The sequence below is a fragment of the Stegastes partitus genome, unplaced genomic scaffold (genome assembly GCF_000690725.1).
Source record: "Stegastes partitus isolate 25-593 unplaced genomic scaffold, Stegastes_partitus-1.0.2 Scaffold1417, whole genome shotgun sequence".
In the NCBI taxonomy this organism is placed as follows: domain Eukaryota; kingdom Metazoa; phylum Chordata; class Actinopteri; family Pomacentridae; genus Stegastes; species Stegastes partitus.
The window spans coordinates 55,848-67,868 of record NW_007579148.1 but is presented as its reverse complement, the minus strand read 5'-3'; the positions used below and the strand labels follow the sequence as shown (position 1 = coordinate 67,868).

The 12,021-nt window shown below is 44.4% G+C and overlaps 3 protein-coding genes across 3 annotated transcripts in view; all 3 read right to left on the bottom strand.

Annotated features, from left to right (window-relative positions):
- The window catches only part of acat1 (acetyl-CoA acetyltransferase 1), a 7,049-nt gene extending 6,673 nt beyond the window's left edge, over positions 1–376 (bottom strand). Inside the window, exon 1 of the mRNA XM_008299432.1 lies at positions 241–376. Within this exon, the coding sequence (XP_008297654.1) occupies positions 241–291 (51 nt within the window). The 5' untranslated portion in view covers positions 292–376. The remainder of the gene's footprint in view (positions 1–240) is intronic.
- A 404-nt stretch (positions 377–780) lies between these two features.
- mmp30 (matrix metallopeptidase 30) lies at positions 781–4,842 on the bottom strand. Its single transcript, XM_008299431.1, has 10 exons — positions 4,650–4,842; positions 2,821–3,068; positions 2,568–2,716; positions 2,373–2,498; positions 2,141–2,302; positions 1,872–2,019; positions 1,650–1,780; positions 1,402–1,561; positions 1,211–1,314; positions 781–1,123 (listed from the first exon to the last, which is right to left on the bottom strand). Exons 1-10 carry the CDS (start codon positions 4,758–4,760, stop codon positions 1,023–1,025), a joined length of 1,440 nt encoding a protein of 479 aa, XP_008297653.1. The 5' UTR covers positions 4,761–4,842; the 3' UTR covers positions 781–1,022.
- A 2,079-nt stretch (positions 4,843–6,921) lies between these two features.
- On the bottom strand, positions 6,922–10,733 carry LOC103370390 (collagenase 3-like). The gene is made up of 10 exons (XM_008299430.1): positions 10,635–10,733; positions 10,287–10,534; positions 10,053–10,201; positions 9,249–9,377; positions 8,998–9,159; positions 8,766–8,895; positions 8,540–8,673; positions 8,301–8,460; positions 8,107–8,210; positions 6,922–7,187 (listed from the first exon to the last, which is right to left on the bottom strand). Exons 1-10 carry the CDS (start codon positions 10,731–10,733, stop codon positions 7,078–7,080), a joined length of 1,425 nt encoding a protein of 474 aa, XP_008297652.1. The 3' UTR covers positions 6,922–7,077.
- Positions 10,734–12,021: the final 1,288 nt, after the last annotated feature.

Here is a 12,021-nt window from a genome sequence, read left to right as displayed (position 1 = left end):
GCTCCACGCTGGAGAAAGACGCGTTCAGTGACATGAAACACTCGGACTTCCACCCTGTGAGCCACCTGCTGCAGGTTTCGGCTGTTTCCACATTCCTCCGGCCAAGGACGCTCCACAGACAGCAGCGCTGGCGGAGCTGCTCCGGTGAACCGGGGCCTGCTGCCGCCACAACGAGCTACAACGAGCCAGAACGCACAGAACAGACAAACCCACGCAGACTGTCCTCCGCACGTCACTTACCAGGCGTTTACAGAGCCGAGCGTTCGTGTTTAAAAGTCCGCTGGATGACATTTTGGAGCGGGAGTCAAGACAGGAGCTCAAACACTGGGAGCCGCTTCACCTTCAGCAGCGGAGGGATAAACGCCTCAGCCAATCACAGTGAGAGGTGTGTGCCGTGACGTCAGGATGTGGTGGGTAGGTGGGTGTTGTAGTTCTATCAATAAAACTACAACACCGGTTTATTTTTTTGCAGGACCCACCGAAGGTATGTCAGCACCAGAACTGCTGGTTCTGCGAGTAGATATGTAAGGCTGGGCCCGTTCTGTGATTCTACTGCTGCTTTATTTCCGCTACCAGTGAAAAAATAAAATATTACATATCTCCACCGAGTTAGCTAAAGCATGCACACAGTTCACCGCACAACATTTTTTATTTTATTATTTTTTTTTTTTGCAATGTGTCCTCCAATCCAGCCAACTGAACACACACACACACACACACACACACACACACACTGCCACCTATTCTACTGCATGTTAAAATATTTGAACTCACATTTGGTTTTGTTTTCACTTATCAAGCTTTAATAAACCATGGTAATTATTGCATGTCCAAGTAAAAGCAATGAACACCACAACAAGCAGTTGCTCCCCGTGGCATGGTTAAAAGAGTGTTATATGTGTTTATTTCCTGCATATTTCTATTTTTAAAAAAGCTGCAATAAGCTACAGTCAGAATAACTTCTCTGAGCATGCTTACAGTTGTGTGTATGCGTGTGTGTGTGTGTTTGGTTCTTTTCTTCTTTAGCAATCCATCCATTCCTTGTTCAGCCGAGTTTTAATTGCTCTTCTTCGTTGGTAGTGGTACTCTGTCTGTGTGGATCCATATGAAAAGTACAGGTAGCCTGAGAAGAGAGGATGCATCATTGGTGTCATGTCAAACAGGAACATAATGCACCTGCACAGGGACTAACCTTCGACTGTTTTCTTACCTCCGTTCTCAAAAGCAGCATCTACTCTCGGGCCAATCCCCGGGAATTCTCTGTGGATGAATTTTGGGAACCCACGATCCATTTTGCCCCTCCTTTCATTGTAGCTATATGAGGAATATTAGGAGGAGTATTCATTAACACATACAAGCTGCCATATCTGGATACAGCCCATAAGTGTTCACATCACTCACCTCCAGTACTTGTAGTCCACAAAGAAGAGAGTTCTGCTTATAAATGACACATGAACAGCAGCGTCTACCTTGGTGACAGATGAAGGGAAGCCGAAGTCGCTGAGAGGTTTGGGATAACCAGGTAGGACAGTGTTTCCTCTGATGCCCCAGTAACGATCCCCTGTGGGTTTGAAAAAGGTTTCAGTGTTTTGTCATTTTTAATCAACAACAAAATATTTTTTCTGATGAATTATTTACTAATTTTGTACCTTCAAAGAAAATGACAGTGTTCTGCCTCTTATACTCATAAGCAGCATCAACTTTGCTGATTCCAGGCCAGACAGATGGGATTTTCCTCGTACTGATGCCCCCCCAGAAGCTGCTCCTCCTCCAGAAATATCTGACAGAGAAACATTGCAGCCTTAAATGATGACGCCGCATGACTGTGTGACATTTAGATGACTAAATAGAAAAATAGGGCCGAGTCTCACCCATCTTTAAAGAAGTAGAGATTCCTCTGGATGGATGCTGCAGCATCAAAAATCAGGTTCCTATTGCACCTGTCTGGAACAGGCTCTGGTTCTGGCCTGGGTGGTGGCTTTGGTTTAGCTGTGGGCTGATCTGATGATACTCTGACACCTTTGCCATGCAAAAGAGAGAAATATAAGAAGAGGCTCAGTAGGAGAGTTTGTCACAGCCTTGATGATGTCTACTTTCTTTCTGTTACAGGTGTGGGTGTGTGGATGAGCTGGACTCTCACCATAGAGAGCCTGCACTCCCTGCCTGTCATCATCTGGCAGCTTGTACCCCACTGTGTTCACATACTGGTAGGTGGGATGCATCAGGGCGGTCTGGACCTGAGAGTGGGCTAATCCCAGTGCATGGCCGAACTCATGGGCAGCCACCAAGAACAGATTTGATCCTGTAGATACATACTGACAGTCAGTGTGGGTGCATAAACAGCTAGAGCAATGCTTGCTTAAAATCTGCACCTGCTGAGGTTAGAGTCCAGTTTTCATCTTCATCAAAGTGGGTGTCGCCTCCATGACCTTCACCAGGTGAATATGCATGTGCCAAGACCCCACCCTCTCCATCAAATGGAGCGAAATCTCCATGTTCTGGTTTGAAGAAGAACAGTTAACACTAAGCCAAGCGCTGTCTCTATAGCACAGAAGGAACAGAATTACCTCGAGGCTTGAACAGGATCATGATGTCAGCAGTGCCGCTGTCGATCTGTTTGAAATCCAAAGGGATGACGTCACTGTAGAGCTTCAGCGCGTTGGCGATGGTGGCATCCACATCACTTTGACTCAAGTCTGGTGTGTACTGAGTTATTCTACAGCAGTGTGAGAATGGAAATGGCTTACAACATGGGCTTTATTGTGCTTTATGTTTGGCTGACCTGCATGCAGAGACTTGTTGTTCTGTGATAGATTCTACCTGTATGTGATGACAGTCTTGTCCCACTTTGGTTGGCCGTCAAAGTAGCCATATCTGGCCACATCGGTGACGCCACAGCGAGAGCGGTCCATCACTGCCAGAGTGTTGGTGTCCAACTGCCCCGTCACCTCCAGGCCAAAAAACCCCTGCATTTTTCTGAGAGTGTCTTCAAAAGAGTCCAGAGAGCTGCGCCGGACAGTGTCGGGAGCGCTGACCCCCACATCTGAGAAAAACTCAGACAGATAGTTCTGAACAAAGAGAACAGACGTAAACGATCCTCACATATGGATAAAACTACATATATGGTGAATTTGGCTGATCAGTAATTTATTCAGCCCATTAAGTGGTTGTTATCAGACACATTCCTCTTTTTGTTTCTACACATCAGTAATCCCGTCCCAGAGTCCCAGTTAGCAGGTGGAACCGGTTCTGACTTCAGGATGTGACTGCAGAGTGGGACGTCCTGCCCGCTGACTCCATCAAGCAGCTGGTGGACAGAACGCCACCATGTCTGAACCCTGATCCATGTCAGGGGGCCAGACTCAGTATTAGTGACATCTAAAGAGTGATGCTGGACGTTGTGATGCATGAACATGTGTTTTCTGTTATATGACCAATAGGATGAACTGAAACAAAACCCTTCATCCTATTGGTCAATACCCCCAGTTTAGTTTAATCCTGAACAGACAGTTTGAAAAGTTAACTGTGGTTTAATTGTTACTGTGTTGTATGGATATTGTGATATCAATAAAGTTTTGAGAAGATTTACGGTTTATCTATAGAGAATAAATCACACTGTCACAATCATGTCATGAGAAGAGGGAAAATAAATATGTTATTCCAGCTTTATGGGCAGCAGTGTGTTATTTTGCAATTTGTAGTGTAAATTCAAGTAAAGATCCCAACATCATTGGGTTTGGGGAATTATTATTATGTTTTTGTTGTTGTTGTTGTTTTGCATTAGCCATTCAGTATACTTACATTAAGTGATTTGTATTTCTATGAATGGTTTTGTGCTCAGGACTCTGCTCTCCCTCCACTGAGTCACGCATGTCTGCAATCCAGTGTTAAACATTGTCATTATAGCTCATTGATGCCACACATGCAGTTTACTGTTCATGTTGTTCATCACACTGTGCTCGGCATGAAATCAGCTCAGCGTCTTTTCGTATTTCTGCCAGAAGTCGCCGCCCAACTCCCCAGTATTCTGCCATCTGCACCCACTTGCTTTTACCACCAGTGACCACAGGTATCACCATATCACCACCACAATCTGAAGTAATCTCAATCTCAGTGTGTTTTTAGGCTCATTTTACCTCTTAGAAAAACATCATTTTTCTAAACTTCTGCTTAAATTGCTTTTAGACCAGTAAAGGCAGCACAGCCACTTCGTCGTTTACTTTGGCTGCATATCTAAAAATAGAACTTGAGCATGTGCTTGAGAAAGCCCCGTATTTAGTGAACATGACATATAGAAACGTCCTGCGGTGAAGATCAGTCAGACTTGTTCATGGACCTTCTACAAACAAAACGATTATTGAACAGTTTTCTGCATCACAGCACAAATCTCGTCTGTATTGTGCAACGCAGGCGACACACCTGTTAGAAGACTGCAGTGTTCACCATACCAGTTAAAGTGTTTTTACACCATGTATATTATCGTCACTCATCACGGCAATGATTCAATGCTGTAAAGCTAACTCAGAATTGTTTGTATATTTACTTTTTGACAAGGTTGAAAGAGAAAACCCTGTAATCTACCACTACACTCACAACAAGCACACAAATACCAGCAACAAGTGGTGCATGAGGCTCTAATTCCTGTTTACCTGGGCTTTGGAGAGCTCCTCTTGGCTGGGTGCAGTGGGGGGCACCGCTCTACAGACCGCCACAGTCATCACCAGCATCACGGCTTTAACAGCCTGTGCAGCCGCCATCATTCTTTTTGTTTTCGGAGATCAAGAAATACCTCCAGTCACTTTATTAATCCTTTCACTAATGTTCTGCTCGGCTTGGGAGCTCTAATGAACTACTTGGTTACTTCCGGAAACTTCCAATTTCAATGTTTTTGTATGTGGATGCAGGGGAGCAGAGAAAGTTGCATGACTGGGCAATAAAACATTCCTGCAAATGTCTGAACAGGCCCATTGAGAGCAACAGGAGGGAGATAATAAGTGCTGGAAGGTGGAGGAGGTGATGTAAGGTCGACAGCTGGAGGAGTTTGGACCTGCATGAACACGATGAAGATCAGAAACCTGCCGACAGGATTGTGTTTGTTGATTTCAGATAAGAGTCAACATGAAGGCTTGTCTGTGTTCTCCTGTTATATAATGTTGGTACACCTCAGACTTTCGTTTTGAACTGCAGGCGCAGTTCCTTTAACACTGGATCTATATTTATATCCATGGGGCAAGTGGCAGAAATCTGGAACAGTATTAAGGACTGTATGGACCAAATCACTGAAGCACAGAAGCTGAATCCTTATAAATGGTTTGATTCAATGGCAACAGGCTACTCATCAGTAGGCTGATGGTTATTTTTTGGTTTGTGATAAGCACTTTGTTTGAAGGGTGCTTTAGAAGCTTTACTAAATATTTCTGGTTTTGCGAACAGTGGTGAGCATCTTTATTGTTTTTTCTCACATTAGAAAACAAACAGCTGGAATAACATATTTCTTTTCCCTCTTCTCATGACATGATTGTGACAGTGTGATTTATTCTCTATAGATAAACCGTACATCTTCTCAAAACTTTATTGATATCACAATATCCATACAACACAGTAACAATTAAACCACAGTTAACTTTTCAAACTGTGTGTTCAGGATTAAACTAAACTGGGGGTATTGACCAATAGGATGAAGGGTTTTGTTTCAGTTCATCCTATTGGTCATATAACAGGAAACACATGTTCATGCATCACAACGTCCAGCATCACTCTTTAGATGTCACTAATACTGAGTCTGGCCCCCTGACATGGATCAGGGTTCAGACATGGTGGCGTTCTGTCCACCAGCTGCTTGATGGAGTCAGCGGGCAGGACGTCCCACTCTGCAGTCACATCCTGAAGTCAGAACCGGTTCCACCTGCTAACTGGGACTCTGGATGTGATCACTGGTCAGAAGGGATTACTGATGTGTAGAAATAGAAAGAGGAATGTGTCTGATAACAACCACTGTTCCAACTTCATGAGTGACGGTGTAGAGGGGAGGACACATTTGGATGGATTAAAAAAAAAATTATATATGTGTGTGTGTGTGTGTGTGTGTGTGTGTGTGTGTGTGTGTGTGTGTTTCTGACCCTGTATGTATTCTAAGTCACTAAGTGAATGTTCCTTCTGGGCAGAACTCTTCCTTTAAAGTCGGTCTTGTTATTTACAGGATCATGATTCAGGCTGTAGTAAGTAGAGACGACAAGAGGTTGTGAACAGAAGAAAATAGTTTTACCTGTAGAGAGAAACGGTTAGGGTTAGGATTATTCTCCAATCAACGGTACTCCTTGGACTAAAGTGTTTTTTATTGCCAGTGTGCTGACATGTCCTCGCTGGGCTGTTTAACCCATTTGCAGCAGTTTGCAGCTTCTTCAGGACACACAGACAACACGAGTGGCTGCAGGCTGGTCCACATGTACATGTGTATTTAACCAGGCAGCAGCAATGGTGTCGATTATAAGTCAAGCCAGAGTTTCTAACAGTTGTCTTTACTATATTTACCATAATGCATCACATGGAAGTGTCTTATTAAGACACTTTCATTGGTTCATTGATCAAATTGTTTTCTTCTGATTGGTTTTTACATGTATGCTTAAACAGAACAACCAGATGTCCATCACTGGATACTCCTGGGCACTGGCTTTAGTCTGTGTACTAGATAAATGGAGGTTAGAGCAGGAGCCATCCACAGTCTAAAGTCATGCAAAGCAATCTGAGTAAGTTGTTTCAGCTTTAAAAAACTACACTGTCAAATTAATGTAGAATGCAAACATAGTTTATGATTGTTGTCGTCGTTTCATGTGTTCATGACAATAATGAGCCTTCTTCACTGTTCATCTAAAGAGAAACGCAGACAACTATGAAAAACAACACCAGACTTTATTCATGCAGTCTTATATACTTTGGTTACAGCTCTGCATACATGTGATAGAAATAATTGTAGAAAACATCATTTCTAGAACAGAAATCATTAAAAAAGTTTAATACTGTGGTTGTACATTCATTCTTCCTCTATGTGAGTGACCACCACGATTCAAATCAGACAGTTTAAAAGTTGGTGCAGCGCAGATAGTAGCTGTTCCTCAGCACACGGAACAACCTCCCGGTCCTCAGGTTGTACTCAAACATGTAGGGTCCGCTGTAGACGTAGCTGAAACCTGCACAACAGAGGCTCACACTTAGTTTCTGGTTCAACTTACACATTATATATTCTCTTTCTGGCAGAGATTTAGATGAGACGACTGATCCACGCTGTCAGTGGAGGTTTAAATAAGCTAAACGTGAGACGACTCTGTCAAACAAAATTTGCAAACCAGTGTTTGTGCAGATTCTCAGTCATCCAGGATGTGGAAGTACAGAAACAACCTGAACTAGACTGCTACACTAGCTCTAACCCTAACCTACAGCATCTGCACTCTGTTCACACCTCGGAGTGTTTCTGCATCACTTCAGCACAAGTCTGAGCTGCATTGTCACATTTGTGAAGTCACATTCACAGATTGGCTGATTCAACACGGTCCCGCAGAAACCAGAAGAAAGGCTCCTGTGTGCTTTCCAGCAGGTAGTGTTTAGTCGTCAAACAGTGAACTTGCTTGATTGGCTGATTTTGAGCCATCCACACTTATTTAGACAGTTTGATGAGCTTGCTATGAGTTTAGGTTCAGTGTTTTATTTCTCATTAACTCCTTCAGTCACATCTAAATAAAGCTGTGAAGAACATGTCTGAATGACGGAAAGACGTCACTGGAGCGGTTTGATGAATATTACGAGTCCCTGACGTGGACTATTTCTTGGACAGGTGCAGTGATTTTCTGGAGGTTTGTCATCATCGTGACTTTGAAAGGCACTCAATCTACCAGAACATTACAACTTGCTGTGTTGAACCTACAGACGTGACCAGTAGAATTCGGTGAGAAGTGAATCTTCTTATCCAACTGTCGGTACGACAGCAAATAAGTGTGTTTCACAAAACTGCAGATATTTGAATTCTGAAAATATGGATGGAGGACTGAGCCATTTGTTTAAACACCATCCTCTCATTTCAGTGGTCTTGACGTGGCAGAGAACGTGACTCACCTCTGTACTGGAAAGCTGCCGTCACCTTGCTGGTCAGGCCAGTGAAGGTCTGATCCACCCGTTTGGGCAATCCTTGGTCCATAGACTTTCTAGCCTCATCATAACTGAAGAAACACAGACAGAAATGAGACACATTCAGTCAGAGTAAAGAGTACAGGTTGGTTCACGTCAACCACAGAAATACTTTAACACACCTGAAGTAGTAGTCGCCGACAAAGAAGAGAGTTTTTCCAGATTCCACGTCGTAGAGGGCAGCGTCGATGTTTCTCACGCTTTTTGGCAGACCAAAAGCATTCAGTTTTTTAGGATAGCCGGGTACAGCCCTATAGCCGCTGAAGGCCCACACTCTACGACCTGCAGGCAAATGATAAACATGACTCATGCTAACTGTGAAATGGAATCAGTGCCTTCGATAAGTGGGGAGGACATGTACCTTTGAAGAGAAAAATTCTGTCAGATTGTCGGCTCTCATAGGCAGCATCGATGTTGACTGGGGCACTCGGCCAGAAGTTTGTGATGAGAGTTTGCTGAGGGGTATTGCTCTGAGGGTAGCTACGCCAGAGGAAGCTGAGAAACAACAGGAACACAACTGTTACTGGAAACAAGCCTTTTCAGACTTTAAGAGGGTGTTGGACTCTACTGCGCAGTATATCTGATACCTGTCCTTGAAGAAGAGCATCTCTCCTCTCAGAGTGGTCACAGCATCCAAGACCATGGTTGAGTCGCAGGCGTCAGGGGTGGTGGGGGCTGTAGGTCTAGGCTCACGCGGATCTACGTCAGGGTTTGGACCTGGAGGTGAAACAAAGCCAGCATATAGAAAGCCCTGCATCGCAGTCAACAAAGCACAGAGTAGCAACACAGAAGCAATGATGGAGACAATGATGAACCAACCATAGAGGGACTGGATGCCGTTGATATCATCTCGTGGCAGCACGAAGGTGTCGGGGTTTCTGTACGAGTACACAGGATACATGAGGGCACCAGGATCATCAGAGTGAGACAAGCCCAGAGAGTGACCGAACTCATGAGCAGCAACCATGAAGAGGACGTAGCCTGGAGAAGACAGCACAGCGTGACAGATGGGTCACAGGACTTTATTCTGTGATATGGCTGCTTAAGCATGGCATAAATGACCAACTCACCTGAGTTTGAGCGAAATGTGAAGGGTTCATCGTCGTCAAAATGGGCATCTCCTCCGATGCCGGAAGCCGGGGCGAAGGCATGGGCAAGAGTGCCATCGGGTCCATCAAAGGGGTAGTAATCCCCATGTGCTGTCAGCAGGAACACAGGTTGGCTTTTATAGCCTGGCTTTGGATGTCCAAGGTGCATCTCAGTGCTGTTTAGACTTCACAAGACAAAACTGTGTCTCCTGCATAAATGCTTTTTGGGATATCACACCCACTAACTGGTGCTGAAGTAAACACACATTTCACCGCCTTCCTAAACGTCAAAATGCTGCAAAGGGAGAAACAATGCTCTGAGATGGAAGCTGCAAGCACCGGCTTGTCATCGGTGGAATGGTTGTGTCTTTGTTGTGTGGAGTGACATACATGATCCAACGGAGCTGGTAGACATGAAGCACTCACATACACCCTACAGCGTGTCGTATGGCAGAGATGGCAGAAGCTCCACAGAAATAGATACCATACTTAGAATAATACATGTCATTTGCTTTATTTTTATGGGACTTTTATTTACAAAGTACAGCCATAAAAACCTCACAACACTGACTCAAGTACTGCACATTAAGTGCTTGTGTGAGGTACTTGAAGGTTTTCATTTGATGCTACGGTAGACTTCTTCCTCATTGCATTGTACAGAAAAACAGTGTACATATATGATGCTGCAATAATACACCATAACAAGGATCAAGACTTGGTATTTTTACTTCAATTTTACTTCAGTTGTTGAAAAATAAGACAACAACAGAATGGCATTGTGCTCACCCCGGCGACCGAAGGAGATCATGATGTCAGCGGTACCACTGTAGATTCTTGAGAACCTCAGAGGAGTAACTCTGGCCCAAACCTGCAGAGCTCTGTCCATGGAGTCGTCCACCTCTGCTGCAGACATGTCAGGTGTGTAGTTCACGATCCTGTTCAACAGAAATTAGTCCAAATTATCATTAGACAGAGTTTTAAAATGACCACTTGCACGTACTGTCTGCTGAGATCATTCACCTGTACGTGAGCCTGTTTTTGTCCCACTTGAGGTCGCCTCCAAAGGTGGAGAAACGGGCCATCTTTCCGTCTGGAACGCCACAGCGGGGCTTCTTCATCAGCGTCAGGGTGTCGGCATCCAGAGTCCCCGTGATGTGGAGGCCAAAGAATCTCTGCATGTCACTCAGCTTCCTGGTCACGGGGCTGATCCCCCGTCGACCCACTGGACTCCTCTCCTCTGTCAGGTTGAAGAATTTCTTCAGGTAGCTCTGAAAGAAGAATTTCATCACAATTTTTAAAACCCAGAAGTCCATGGTTACTAGTGTTGAAGAAAAAGACGACAGAAGAGGGCAAATCAAACACACATACCTCTGCAAATCCTTCATCCTCCACAGTGACGTCTGATAGCGGCACGCAGCCGACGGCAGCAGCCAGGGTTACCACAACACACACACCGAGTGACCTCATGCTTCCTCTCCAAGCGTGATGTGTGTCTGTGCTGCAGTCGGCTGTTATATAGGCTGTGTTTAGGAGTGGGCGTGTTGAGCCGCTGACTCAGTTCCATGTATGGATAACATTACAAGATGATTAGCCAAGAAAAAAAATCCCTAAACAAGTGTGTGATTATGACAACACATGACAGCAGATTTTAAGATCACGCGTTCATATTTAAATACGATATGTGGTATGGAAGCTGAGCTTAAGCTCAAACAGCTGTTTTCAGTCCTGTGTATAGTATCGCAGCACAACAGCAGTGATTTTCTTTACCAGGACTTTGCTTGGTCCTCATCCAGCCTGGGTTGTCTCCGTGCAGGTTAACAGAAGGAGGCAACGTTACTGAATAGTTCTCATTTTAAACTGTTTGTTGATGTCTTCATCTGTTGCTTAAGGCTGTATATTAAAACCTGCTCAGATGTTTAAGGCGGTTTGTCATCCAGCCAACCGTCACTCACAAACTGCTCCATCCCTCAGGCTGCTGTTTCTACTGATAACACAGCAATGTGCCTCGTGAGCAGACCCCAACAAGCCGGGTCATGCTGTCACACAGGCCCGCTAGCTCTGATCTTCAACCAGAGGTCAGCCTGTGGTCCCATAACAGGGAAAATTTGCTCATCAAACACCATCATAGTCTGTAACGACAGGGTTTCATCGCTGTGCCTCTGCCTGTGCTGTGGCAGGTGTATCGGTGCTGCACAGCAGACGCTACCAAACAACTGCCTGATCTCTGTTTCCTTGTTTCAGCTGCAGGCGGGTTTTTCCCGTCCTCACACATCTGAAACCATCTGTTCAAGTCCGTCCTTATACATCAGTCCCCACATAAGTGTTTCCTGACAGTGGATTCGTGGTCAGTTACGGTTTCATTGTGTTCAGCACCAGTAAACAACGAACAACGTGGCTGTAGATGTCGCAGTAAAAGATCTGATTCAGGCTTATACAGCTGTGATTAAAGCACTTTAACCTCATAGACATGAAACAGTCTCACAGCATGTCAAAAGGAAAAAAGGAAACTTGCACCGACCTAAAAAACAACAACTTTATTTAATATTAAATCACTTTTCGTGTCAGAAGGAATTTGAGAAAATGTCTGTCTTTGGGAAACTTCTTTAGGTCATTATGCCACAACTGTAAAACACAGAGTGTGACATGCTGATGCTGCCTAAACCCTAATCCTAAAACCCTAAACCCTAAACCCTAACTCTAAACCTTAACCCTAACCCTAAACCCTAAACCCTAACCCTAAAACCCTAAACCCTAA

Coding starts and splice junctions, on each gene's coding strand:
- LOC103370390 (XM_008299430.1), bottom strand. CDS start 10,733: ATGAGGTCACTCGGTGTGTGTGTTGTGGTAACCCTGGCTGCTGCCGTC. Junction 9,160..9,248: donor CACATTTCGCTCAAACTCAG/GTGAGTTGGTCA, acceptor TGTCTTCTCCAG/GCTACGTCCTCTTCATGGTT. Junction 8,674..8,765: donor ATGCTCTTCTTCAAGGACAG/GTATCAGATATA, acceptor GTTGTTTCTCAG/CTTCCTCTGGCGTAGCTACC.
- mmp30 (XM_008299431.1), bottom strand. CDS start 4,760: ATGATGGCGGCTGCACAGGCTGTTAAAGCCGTGATGCTGGTGATGACT. Junction 2,717..2,820: donor AAGACTGTCATCACATACAG/GTAGAATCTATC, acceptor ACACTGCTGTAG/AATAACTCAGTACACACCAG. Junction 2,303..2,372: donor CTGGACTCTAACCTCAGCAG/GTGCAGATTTTA, acceptor ATGTATCTACAG/GATCAAATCTGTTCTTGGTG.